This window comes from Oncorhynchus clarkii, chromosome 6 (genome assembly GCF_045791955.1).
Source record: "Oncorhynchus clarkii lewisi isolate Uvic-CL-2024 chromosome 6, UVic_Ocla_1.0, whole genome shotgun sequence".
Taxonomy (NCBI): domain Eukaryota; kingdom Metazoa; phylum Chordata; class Actinopteri; order Salmoniformes; family Salmonidae; genus Oncorhynchus; species Oncorhynchus clarkii.
Window position 1 is genome coordinate 61,232,187 of NC_092152.1, and position 13,123 is coordinate 61,245,309.

General features: G+C 41.4%; 2 protein-coding genes across 2 annotated transcripts in view; one reads left to right on the plus strand and one right to left on the minus strand.

The window, feature by feature from the left end:
* LOC139411379 (piezo-type mechanosensitive ion channel component 1-like) overlaps positions 1-6,469 on the minus strand; it is an 80,188-nt gene extending 73,719 nt beyond the window's left edge. The window contains exon 1 of the mRNA XM_071157662.1: positions 5,700-6,469. Coding sequence (XP_071013763.1) covers positions 5,700-5,763 — 64 coding nt within the window. The 5' untranslated portion in view covers positions 5,764-6,469. The remainder of the gene's footprint in view (positions 1-5,699) is intronic.
* Positions 6,470-8,350: 1,881 nt separating this feature from the next.
* Positions 8,351-12,993, plus strand: LOC139411385 (chromatin licensing and DNA replication factor 1). The gene is made up of 10 exons (XM_071157680.1): positions 8,351-9,044; positions 9,384-9,536; positions 9,719-9,957; positions 10,086-10,280; positions 10,378-10,523; positions 10,630-10,724; positions 10,814-11,005; positions 11,903-12,046; positions 12,150-12,351; positions 12,460-12,993. Exons 1-10 carry the CDS (start codon positions 8,514-8,516, stop codon positions 12,621-12,623), a joined length of 2,061 nt encoding a protein of 686 aa, XP_071013781.1. The 5' UTR covers positions 8,351-8,513; the 3' UTR covers positions 12,624-12,993.
* The last annotated feature ends 130 nt before the right edge of the window (positions 12,994-13,123 follow it).

Consider the following 13,123-nt stretch of genomic DNA (forward strand, 5'->3'; position numbering starts at 1 on the left):
CCTGATACCCATTTTCGTGCCATTCATTTTTATTTTAACCTTTATTTAACTAGGCAAGTCAGTTAAGAACAAATTCTTATTTTCAATGATGGCCTAGGAAGCAGCCTGATCAACTCTATGTGAAGGAGATGTGTCATGCTGCATGAGGCAAATGATGGTCACACCAGATACTGACTGTTTTTCTGATCCACGCCCCTGCATTTTTTTTTAAAGGTATCTGTGATCAACCGATTCATATCTGTATTCCCAGTTATGTGAAATCCATAGATTAGGACCTAATGAATTTATTTAATTTGACTGATTTCCTTATATGAACTGTAACTCAGTAAGATCTTTGAAATTGTTGCATGTTGCATTTATATTTGTGTTAAGTGTATAACAAAGCCTTTCCATTGTACGTGGAACATTGGGGCTGCTGGCTGGGCTCACCTGGCTCTACCTCCTTCCTGATGTTGCGGGGTAAAAATGGCTGCGGGTTGACTATGGGTCTATGTCCAGGACATAGTAAAACAAACACCCGGCTTTGGGCTACGCAATCAATGTCTCGGTGGTAAAGGTAATTTAAGGGCAGTGGTTCTGCCTGCAGGCTCCAGTCAACAGGCGTGCCTCCTGCGGGTCGTTTCTAATGTGGAGCTAGATGAGCCGGGATGGAGCCCTGCCCTCACCACAAGGCATGTGTCACATTTCAGACTAGACTGTGAAAGCTGCTTCAACCGCCTCGACTGGTGCGGACTGACACACACACACACACACACACACACACACACACACAAGTAGCGGTGTGTCCGTGATATATAGGCCTTAAGGCCAAGACAATAAGAAGACACAGTGGCAGAGTAAATTGAAAGCAAATTGCATGTAACAAATAGTTATGTGACCTACAGCACGGTCAAGCAAGTTAATGTTTCCAACATTTTCGGACTACTAAACAACTATTGATTTAGAACCACAGAGAGTTATCGCAAGTCGCAGAGAAAACAGGAACTGCCTCCACTATTCTAGTACCATTTCAACATCATCAAATCACCTATGCTTAGTCTAACACAGTGACAACTAAAAGATTCCAAAAACGATTTAGTCCAATCAACGTAAGCTGAATATGATGTGGCTGTCCATGGCTCTGATTTGTGTGTGTGTGTGTGGTCATGCAAGCAGAAAAAAAAACATGTTGACTCACCCTACATGTAGAGAAACGCCAATGCCATCCTCCTCTCTTATGTTGACGAAATGATCTATCACTCTGTCATACTGTACACACTTCTAGTGTTGTTGTCCTAGGCTACCTGGCTAAAATGCTTGCTTTCATGGGCAAAGTTAGCTAGTTAACATTAGCCTTCTACATCTAGCTATATATTGAACTTCCATCCTCTCAGGCCAGGGGCGCAGTGTATAAATGAATGGTTCGATAAGAATTGCCATTGTAATCATTGGCCAGTACGGAGAATTAAGTAAAACCACAACACCAAATCCCTATCTCCATCCTTGGGCCACCAGAGGACAACAACACGCAACAATTCAAGTTGTTTGTCAGTGATGTATGCTCTCAATGCAATTTGATAGGAGGGACACCAAATCCAAACTGACTTCCCATAACACCTTTTTTTGGTGCACCAGGCCCATTTACAGTTGAGCTCACCCAGTTTATCTCAATGCTGATTGGCTATTATTTGATACTTTTTTAATCAAGGGAGGCAAAATGCTTGCTGGCTTCCCTTGCATTCAATACTACCGGCGGGCAAACAATGTCATACTCTTTTGGACCAGACAGCATCATACAGAGACAGAGGTGCACTGTTTCGTTCACTCGGATGCTTTCTCCGGTGAGATGCATTCAGCCTCTTACGAATTTAAGAAAAATGATGAAACAGAGAGGCGAAAGATAAATACATATAAAATACATTAAAACATTCCTCTGTAATTTTTTGGTGGGAAGCCTGGCTTCCCTTAGCATCCATGAATACATACACACCTTATAGTCCAAAACTTGCTGAGACCACTGTGAATCTCTAAACACTAAAACACACCAGACACATCTGTGATTTAGTTTAGCCCAGACAAGCCCACCCCCCATTCATTCTTGGGATTGGGCATAACTGTCTCTTATTAGGTATAAAACCGATGGAATTAACGGAGGTAATGCAATGTACTCACACAATTTAGTGAACAGCCCAACCATACTGTTTATAGTTTTGAACATGAGGTAATGAGCAGCATGCCAAGACTTGAGGGTGAACTATTTTCCTCGCCCACTTTGCCAGTCATGTCCTTCTCACATTCTCTTGTTATGGAAGCAGAGTCTCAGCCCAGAGTAGGGCCCTAGAATAGGCCTCCTGCAGGTTTACATCTCACTGACTATACCTCAACTTTATGACAATGAGTGGACCAAATAAAACCTAGATAAATCTATCCTTGGCACCGGACAAAAGGAGAACTAGCATAGATCGAGTCTATCTTACATTCTCAAACAGCTCAACAACAGAATAGCACTTCAAGGCTCTGAATTACACTTCAACCAGTTGAATCAAAAGATAGAGATTGAAAATAATATATTCAAAATAAAAGTGATGGTCCAGTGAAAATGCCTATTTTAAATCTGCAGTGTTTACACTGGCTGTCTCCTGGCTGTGTAATGTTAACAGTGTTTGGAGCATCGTTCTAGTTAATGGGTGTATTTAAGCTGTGTTGGAGCGTGAGACTTTAGACAGACTACAGGTGTTAAAACTATGTACCGCAGCTGGAGAATCAAACGCACGGTTTATCAGACCTATGCAGCAGACTCACCCCCCATGTTTATTACATGAGCTTTACCTCACACACACACACACACACACACAACTATCCTCACACAGCACAGGACCCATGTTCCATTCTCCTCTTTTACCCTGCTGCTACTCTCTGGTTATCTATGCATAGTCACTTTAACTCTACCTTCATGTACATATTAACTCAATTACCTCGACTAACCTGTGCCCCCGCACATTGACTCTGTACTGGTACCCCCTGTATATAGCCTTGCTACAGTTACTTTACTGCTGCTCTTTAACTATTTTTTAAAAATAATTATTCTTAATTTTTTTTTACTTACCTATTATCTACTTAACACTTTTTTTTCTTAAAACGGCATTGTTGGTTAAGGGCTTGTAAGTAAGCATTTGTAAGGTCTACACTGGTTGTATTCGGCGCATGTGACAAATAGAATTTGATTGCTGCTTAATTGGACACTGGGTTGGGTTTGTATTGTCATTAAACGAGCACTGATTGTCTCTACAGTACTGATTGCCTAGTATTGTTTGCAGTGTGGCATCATTGGAGGAAAGGGCACTCACTGATCATTTAAAATGGGGTTTTGTATGAGAAATTATTCATATTCACATTGCCAATGGAAATATATGTACAAATTATAAATGTACATTTATACAAGGAGGTTACACCACAGTATTGGTAGGCGACTCCAGCACAGAACATTTCATTTTTATATCATTGTGCTGCGACTGGCATACAGAAGTGTTCCAAAATGAAAGAGTTCATATCACACAGGTGTGTGATTGTGTGAGTAGAAAATATCATTGATGCAGTATGTCATTATTTGAACTATATTTGATTGCTTGGATCAAACAGGTCCAGGTTTTCTTCAAATTTCCAAATGAATATAGTGGAAGCTTCCTGACATTGAGGACCTATATGCTAGGAGGTGTCCCAAAAGAGGAAGGCCCAAAAAATTGTCAAAGACTCCATTCACCCAAGTCATAGACTGTTCTCTCTGCTACCGCACGGCAAGCGGTACCGGAGCACCACGTCTAGGTCCAAAAGGCTCCTTAACAGCTTCCACCCCCAAGCCATGTTTTTATACTGCTGCTACTCGCTGTTTATTATCTATGCATAGACACGTTACAAATTACCTCAACTAACCTGTACCCCCACACATTGACTCGGTACCCCCTGTATATAGCCTCGTAATTGTTATGTAATTTTCGTGTTACTTTTTGATATTATTTCATTTATTTTTTCACTTTAGTTTACTTAGTAAATATTTTCTTAACTCTATTTCTTGAACTGCATTGTTGGTTAAGGGATTGTAAGTAAGCACTTCAAGGTAAGTTGTATTCAGCGCATGTGACAAATAACATTTGATTTACTGTGTTTGTCATATTCCACCTTGTTCTAAAATCTTTATTCCACTAAGATACAGGTTCATTATCTTCTCATTGTCTCACTTTCAAACGGTAGTAGTAAACACACCGGCCAACCATGTGGTCTTGATTAAACAGGTCCTATGTGGCCTTATGTGGAACACAGCACTGGTCAGGATGACCCACTGTCGGGAGCATTTTTATTGCCCTCAGTGATGTGCACCTTCCAGCCTTGGATTGACCACAAAGATGGCAGGGTTACAGTCTGCATCCAGATGAGCACCAATAGATCTTGCTGACAAAAAATCAGAGGACATGTATGATGAGCCCTGCGACTTCTAAACAACATGTAGCCTACATTATGCAGTCAAAAAAGGAAACATAAATGAATCAGGCGTGTGGGTGAGACATAGATTGAAACAGTTGCAACCAATGTGGAAATGAGTGGAAATTGGTTGGCCACGTGTTACGGGTAAGGAGGCTCGCAAGACACTTTCTGTTCCTGCCACAGAGAACCCATGTGACAAGAGATGCCACATCTTCTAGCAGTCTCCTGTCAACAGTCTGAACCACATCTATACCTGCCACATAGCTCCTAGTTAGACCAGCAGGAGACTAGCTGGATTTTAGTGGATAATGGAAAGTTTCAGGGACAAGTAGGCTGAGATAGAAAGGAATCTTTACAGATGACACAATTGAGGACGGTTTCCTGTTAAAACACTTACATGATAGTAATAGGTCTACCTGTGGGGGACAATGTGCTCAGTTAATTTACCAAGTCATAGGCCTACTACACTTGAAGCTTCAAATACAAAACAACTTTTAGTTTATTCTACCATTCACACTTGCATTTTCATGTGGCACAGCATCCTACCATTATATAGGCACAGAATGGAGCGTGAACAATGGTGTGCACTCTTAGAATGTGCACTCGATCTATTCATTTAAAAGCATTATTCGGCTGTCCCCAAAGGATAACCCTTTTGGCTTCCATGTAGACCCCTTTCTACAAAGTCTTACATGGAACTCAAAATGGTTCTACCTGGAACCAAAATAGGTTATGCTATGGGGACAGCCAAAGAAACCTTTTGGATACCTTAAAAAAAATATTTTATAAGTGTGTGTTTGTGTGTTTTAACAGGAAGAGGTCCTGTCTAAAACCTTATGTAGAAAGGAAGCCAAGCCTGAGTGTGTCTGCTAAATAAACACCTCAATGAATCAGGAGAACTTACTGGAGTCTATCGGAACTAGGGAAAACAGGAGAAGCAGAGAAAGAAGTATAACCTATTTTCATTGGGCCACTGTGCAAAAGAGGGAGGTCAAATACTTAATCCATAATAATCCTATTCATACAGAAATTATTCCAATTTTCAAATGATGTGATCTATCAATGACATTCTGTCAGTGTAGGCTGTAAATGTTTTTATTGTAGACAACAATAAATAATATAGCATGACATGCAAATTGAATATGCAGCAAAATAACATAATATCAATCATTTAGGCCTATTGGGCACTAAAGTAGAATTCTGGTTTAATTCAATTTACAATGGAAACCCTGACATCTTACCTGCTAACAAGAACGTCGGCAACAGAATGCAGTAGAGCAGTCCACATACCACCTGAAGCTCCATGAGCGCGCGTCCCAAATGCACTGCTTAGCTCCAGTCTACAGTCCCGCTGACATTCCTCGACGGAACGTTAAATTCCACCCAATTAATTTGAATTAAACCCAGTCCGCAATAATTGTTCATGGTTTTCAAAGTGTCTTTTGAACCGATAAAATAAAGCGGTGCGGTCATTCCACTAGGCAGACATATGACTTCCAAAAGTAATATTTTTCAAGTTTCCTGAGGTTCTTGTTCTGTAAATCCACAAGACATCTCCACCTCACATTTCGGGGATATAAAGTGTATTCGCACGAAATTGTAAACAAAACTAACTACCAGCTCTCCCGTATTGAAACAACTCTCCTCTCTTGCCGCCCCTTGGACTGAATATTTCATGTAAAGCAATATCTTCATGGAAAAAGTGATTCACCAGTAGGCCTACTGCAACAGTTGAACTGTTCTTTCAATCGCTGTAAATCCAATTCACTCTCACTGGGTTGGCATTTCCTCAGATTTTTTTTCTCTCTTCATAACCTAACTAACAATTTTAAGGTGTGTTTTTGAAAGCAACATGTCCACGAGGAAGACTATCTCACAAGCATACACAATTAATGTATGGTAATTTCGAAAGAAACGAATACATTTTCAGCCTATTCAGCTATTCTATATCATAGTTAACGCATGTTTGAAGATCTCACTGTCAGCACCATCGCCTGCGATTTTCCTATTTGAAAGAGCACGTTGTCGTTTTGCGTTGACACATGACACTTACAAACTTTAGCCCATAGCAGGAAATTATAAGTGAAATGTTGCTATGCGACACTCCTTCAGCAACATGCTAATAAATAGCCCTACCTTAACTGCGCAGTAAACCAGTAGTCTATGAATTTTGAGATTATACACCCGAAAACTCGTACTCGGTAATCTTTTGAAAAAGTTTCACACTGCTGTAACCTGCTTGAAATTGACTCTAAATCTTCTAAATAAAAATTGTCTGGTAAATCATTAGCGTCCTCTAGTGGTACACCAAGCCCAACTCATCTATGTTGCCAACTAATTTTCAGGATAAATTGCTAGAGGCAGGTTGATTTGTTGCTAAAAGTTGCTAAATGACGTTGTGATGTCATTGCGTGATAACGTAAAACTACGTCAGTACGTGGAATACACAATAACGTTGCTCAAATTGACTGTCCATCCCTGCAAAAAATATGATTTGACGTTTGTTCAGGTACAGACTCCCACTCTTTTCTGTACTTCTGGCTGTACAGTTTTGATTGAAACTTGTTGATTGATGTTGTAAGTTCTGTTCAAGATCAAACATTCGTTACCAACTATATTCATTGGGTTTGGCTCGCCGAACCCGTGCTACTGCTGTTGCAGTCAGCCAACAATGATTTGCAATTTGCTGAAAATGCTGCTGGCCTGCTGCAGACGTCACTCACAATGCACTTTTTCAGCCAGGCACGTGTATTGTGACAGTGTGTGACAGAAATAAATAAAAAAATTGTGTCATTTTAGCGTTTGACTCACTTTTCAAAAGTTGATAAAAGTTCAAAATAAAGTTTTAAAGGTAGCTAACTAAATGTGTTACTAAGTTGCCAGGTATGAGTCAGTTCTCTGTTTGCCCTGCGAGGTGGGACAGAGAGCCCGTATATACGAACATTGCATTTACCACTTATTGCTTAGCTAATAAAAAATACATAGTATACAATCTGTGACTCGTTGTCATATTTATCCTGATACCAGATTCGAATTGACGCGACTAACACAGGGTAGACTGAAAAGTTGCTAAATCTAGCAACAAAATTGCTAAATTGGCATCACTGCAACTCATCACTCACACACACAATTTACAACATCAAGTAGTAAACCCTCTTCAAATAATTTCCATAAAAAGGGGAACCTACAATAATCTCAAAAATACATGGCCAAAAAGAAAACCATCACCAACTCAAATATAGAAATAACATAGCATTGACAATAAAATTAAAATAAAACTATTTTCTCTGCATGCAAATACAAATTATACATGAGGGATTGTAACATGTTGATTCAATGAAGGGATTCCATTAAACTGGTCATATTGTCAACAATGCAGAACGGTGCATCATTCAGAAGCATACATCTATTTTCCATAAAATATAGGCCTATGTTTAAATTTTCAAACTAGTTTTCATTGGCAAGGCAGACATCGTTTTAGAAAAAGCAATCACCTTTGCACATGAAAACACAGAATCCTACTTTTTTTTTTGCCTTCGGCCAGAACCGAGCACCTGGCTCACGCGATAATGTCTACAGCTTTTTTGTATTTTAGCTAACCTGAACTCTTTTCCTAACCTTAACCTAAATGTCATGACCAACGTAAATGCTTCTAAAATGCTGCGTAAATGATCCTAAACCAGCCCGGCCCAAATCAAATGCAATCAACGCTAATACGGGAATGATTAAAATTCCCTCAATCACAAAACAGTTCCTAAACCGCAAGTAAGTTGAAAATGGACCTGATCCGACAGCTCAGAGACTCTGCTCTTTTCTGTCCATAAGAAACATGCACTGGCCAATCTTTGAAACAGAGCGGGAGAAGGGTGTGGCTTATGAAGGTCACGTGTTTATTTCGCGCGAAAATGTGTTGCATGTTCCGGTCATAGCGACTTTGAGCAAGTCTTCATATATACCTCGGTTAGCTCAAGCTGCTGAGTTGAAATTGATTTATCGTTTGTCCAGTCGTCTTTCCTGACCAGAAGAGAATTGTGTGGTTCTAGATTGACATCATTATGTCTCAGGCGCGGGTCACCGATTTCTACGTCAAGAGAAAGAAAGATGCTAGTGGGGCTGCGCATGGTGATGGCAATAAAACGCAAGTTGTGGACACTGTAACAAATAAGCCATGCACAAGATCAACTCGGTCGAAAAGCAAGAATGCGGTACCTACAACAAAGGTTATGATAAAGAATTCAAAATCAACATGTTCTGAAAACAGTGTACAAGATGAGTTTTGGAGGGTTATTGACGAGGCGACTTCGGTCGATGAGGTGGAGAGCGTGTCTGCTGTGCTGGCGAGGACCGACTCGGAAAAACAAACACTTTTCTCCAGCCCTCGTACTCCCAAGAGGACCTCTACAGAAGCTGAATTCGATCTTGGGTCAGCTGTATTTTCAACTACTGCTGAACATAGCACAGCAAAGAAGCGTCTTCGGATCGAGGCAAATAAACACGCCATCGCTGCAGGGACAAGTCCTGAGCCGGTTAAAGCTGTAAAGAAGTCGGTCAGAAAGAAATTGATTCTCGTCAAAGACAACGAACCGGTAATGTTGGCGCATTTTCGTAGGCCGCCATGGCTCGTTGGCCAAAGCCTATGGGGTCATTTAATTTTTTTCCTGCGTAAATTAAGGTCTGTGTGGTAAACACATGCTTAGATCTTATAACTACGTTTTGTTCTAAGACAATCTTCATCAACTAACGTCACTTTCATGTAGGCTAAATAAAACAAGCACAGGCTTAATAAAATAATGGTTAGCTAGCTAGACATCATAAACTAGACACAACGAAAGACCTCACAGACAATGTTTGGCTAAGGAATTTGAAGACAAATTGGGAAGGGGGCTGAATATTTGAGTCACCGCTGAATACTTTTTTTTTACCAGGCAACCCACTCTCTGGCTAAAGATGTCCCGCAGGTACCCTATCCACTACCTGTTGATAAAGAATCAAAGAATTTCCTCAATCGCAGTGCCAACAATTCCCCAACACTCAAGCCACATGTTCAGGGCAGCACAAAACCAAAAGAGGGGCACAAGGTACAGTATTGTTGGTGGCTTATGCTTTCACCTTTGCTCTTCACTGTTATGTCTACACACCTGGCCACAATTCAATTCTCTGAGATTGTTTCATTTTATCTAATCAAGTTACTCTTTAGTCATACCATAATGGACAGAATCCTCACAAATGTTTCAATGGCATTGTCTTTCTACCACATCAGACTTTCTCCAAAGAGGATGTTGCGGCCCTCAAGTTCCGCCTTAAGAAGATACAGGGCCAGACACGGAAAGCTGAGAACCTGCCCTCGACGCCCCCCGAGTCTACTGCTACTGCCCCAGACCTGAAGACAAAGCTAGCCTGTGTCAAAGAGCTTGCTGCTAAGGCACAACACAGGAAGGAGGAGAGGTTGGCAGAGGCCAGATCTACTGAAGAAAATAATCGGCCACAAACCGAGGATGGGTGAGGATGAAACAAGTATTTCAATTTTAGGGGTCTTAGTTGGGAAACAGTGTTATTTGAAGAGGCTTTTGTAGTGGCTTTGATTATAACTAATCATTTGTCCTGATCTGTAATATACTATTTTTCAGAGATAAGCTCCCAGCCTATCAGCGGTACCATACTCTTGCCCAGGATGTTCCCCCTGGCCTCACCCTGCCCTTCAAGTACAAACTGCTTGCTGGAATGTTCCGTAGCATGGACACCATAGTGGGAATGCTCTTCAACCGCTCCGAGACTGTTACCTTTGCCAAAGTGAAGCAGGGTGTCCAGGACATGATGCACAAGTATGGCGCAAACTGTAATTATCTAATTGGATGATAAGTAGAAATCCACAGGAAGGAGCAGCAGAAATATTCATTACTTTTCCTTTTAATTTCACAGGCGCTTTGAGGAGACCCATGTGGGCCAGATTAAGACAGTCTATCCTGCGGCCTACCATTTCCGCCAGGAGAGAAACATTCCTACCTTCAGTGCTACAGTGAAGAAGTCGAGCTACCAGCTCACAGTGGAGCCTGTCATTGAAGCTGGTGAGGGGGAGGTCTCATGATGCTTTCTATTCTTTCAATACAGATGAGTGTATTTAAATAACTGCTGATATGACTGGTTCTCCTAATGTCTGTTTTTGTTCCTCAGATAAGAGCAAGGCAGTGCTGGCTGCTTCCCGCCTGTTAGAGAGGAGACGTATCTTCCACCAAAACCTAATCAGCATTGTGAAAGGGCATCATGAGGTAGGCACCATTTATATGAGAGAATATTCTCTAACTGTATACTTTGAGTTGACCCGACTTGGTAACCAATCTGTATATGTTGTCTTTAGGCATTCCTTGCCAAGTTGAATCCTCCTATTAGAGTCCCAGATGACAAGCTTACCCGCTGGCACCCTCGCTTCAATGTGGATGAGGTGCCCAATGTCCTGCCCAGTGAGCTGCCCCAGCCCCCACAGGAAGCTGAGAAGCTAACCACTGCCCAGGAGGTTCTGGACAAGGCCCGCTCCATGATGACCCCTAAGGTACTTACTGACCAGTCTGTCCTGCATTCGCCACACATCCAACCCTTACACACACAGTCAACACTGCTGTTTTGTCTATATAACATCAACTGTGACCAACACTGATCTAATCAAATTTTATTAGTCACGTGCTGAATACAACAGGTGTAGACCTTAGTGAAATGCTTTCTTACGAGCCCCTAACCAACAGTGCAGTTAAAAAATAAAAATATGGATAAGAGAAAAATAACAAGTAATTAAAGAGCAACAGTAATATATATATATATATATATATATATATATGGGGAGGTGCCAGTACAGTCAATGTGCGGGGGCACCAGTTGAGTTAGTATGTACATGTAGATAGCGTTATTAAAGTGACTATGCATAGATGAGAGACTGGCAGTGGTGTGGAGGGGGACAATGCAAATAAGTGTTCAATTGTCTTATGGTTTGGGGGTAGAAGCTGTTTAGAAGCCTCTTGGACCTAGACTTGGCGCTCCGGTACTGCTTGCTGTGCTGTAGTAGAGAGGACAGTCTGACTAGGGTGGCTGGGGTCTTTGACAATTTTTAGGGCCTTTCACTGAGACCGCCTGGTATAGAAGTCCTGGATGGCAGGAAGCTTGGCCCCAGTGATGTACTGGGCAGTTCACACTACCCTCTGTAGTGCCTTGCGGTCGGAGGCGTACCAGTTGCCACTATCCACTGATTATGATTTGTATACTGTATATCCTATAGTGTGCTTCTACTTTATTTTATTGCACTGTTGCAGGAGCTTGCAAGTAAGCATTTTGCTGCATGTTTTATACTTGCTGTGAACTGTATGTGCTGAATAAACCTGGATTTGATTGGGCTCTAGTTTTAAAAGGCATTCATTTAAATTGCATTGTTTGGTATTAACCATTTTGCTGTTTGCAGATGGAGAAAGCGCTGGCCAACATGGCTCTGAAGACTGCAGAGATGGTCTGTGTAAAAGAGCAAGAGCCTGTTCCACAAACTTCTGTGGCTCCTGCTGAAACTCACAGTGCCCTCAAAGGGGTGTCTCAGTCCCTGCTGGAGAGGGTAGGTCACCCTGCTGTTTGACTTAGGACAAATGATAAAATGTGTGTATGTAGTAGTGTGACTTATGCAGTGAGGACTGGGACTGATCCTTCTGTCGTTATAGATCCGAGCAAAGGAGGCTCAGAAGCTCCAAGCTGCCATGACCCGGAACCCTCAGCAGGAGGAGCGCCTTGTGATGATGTCACGTCTGGAAGAGCTGGCTCGGATCCTGCGTAACGTCTTTGTGGCAGAGAAGAAACCCGCACTGATCATGGCGGTGGCCTGTAACCGGATGGTCTCCAGTTACCGCTCTGCCCTGAGCACAGGTGAGCTATCTGAAGAAATGCCTGATATGAAATCCTATATTTTTTTACTTTTAAAAAATCCCTTGGTTTGCAGCAGTTCTGACATTGACTGACATGAAATATTTTTAGGTGATATGGAGCTGCACCTTCGGCTGCTGGCAGAACTGACTCCTGAATGGCTTACCATTCACACAATTAGAAAGGACTTCTATCTCAAGTTGATCAAGACCATGGACCTGAATGTGGTACTGGAGAAACTGAAGCAGAAGACCAAAGAGGAAGAAAGGCTTTGAAGCCTTTGGGTATATAATGCACAGCCTTAAGTCTTTTAGTGATTGGACAATGCAGGGCTGGTTTGTTTACTTTAAACATTTTTTTTTTTTTTGCAAGTTCAACTGCTTTTACCAACTCAATAAGCTTGTATATTTTAATGCGTATAGACAAATGCTGTGTTCAATGATACTGACTAATTTTGTGGGTGGTGTTACAGTTGTGGGAGACTGTTGATTAGGTAGTATTCTGACACCGTTGTCCTAGTTTTGTAATAAAAACGTTCTAGTTCAGACAGGTTTAATATACTTGCCCTGTGTTTAATCCTTTTTTTTTTACGCTGTATTACATACACACTAGCGTTGGAGTAAAAATATTTTTACCCTTGACAAACTGCCTTTTGTTTTTGCTTGCACACGGGATTTCCATCAAGCAGGTTCTTATTCTATGTAGTGCACAATGAAAAGCATTCCTATGTAAAAATGGTCTCCATTACAGTTGAGTGGATTATTTGGAATTATTT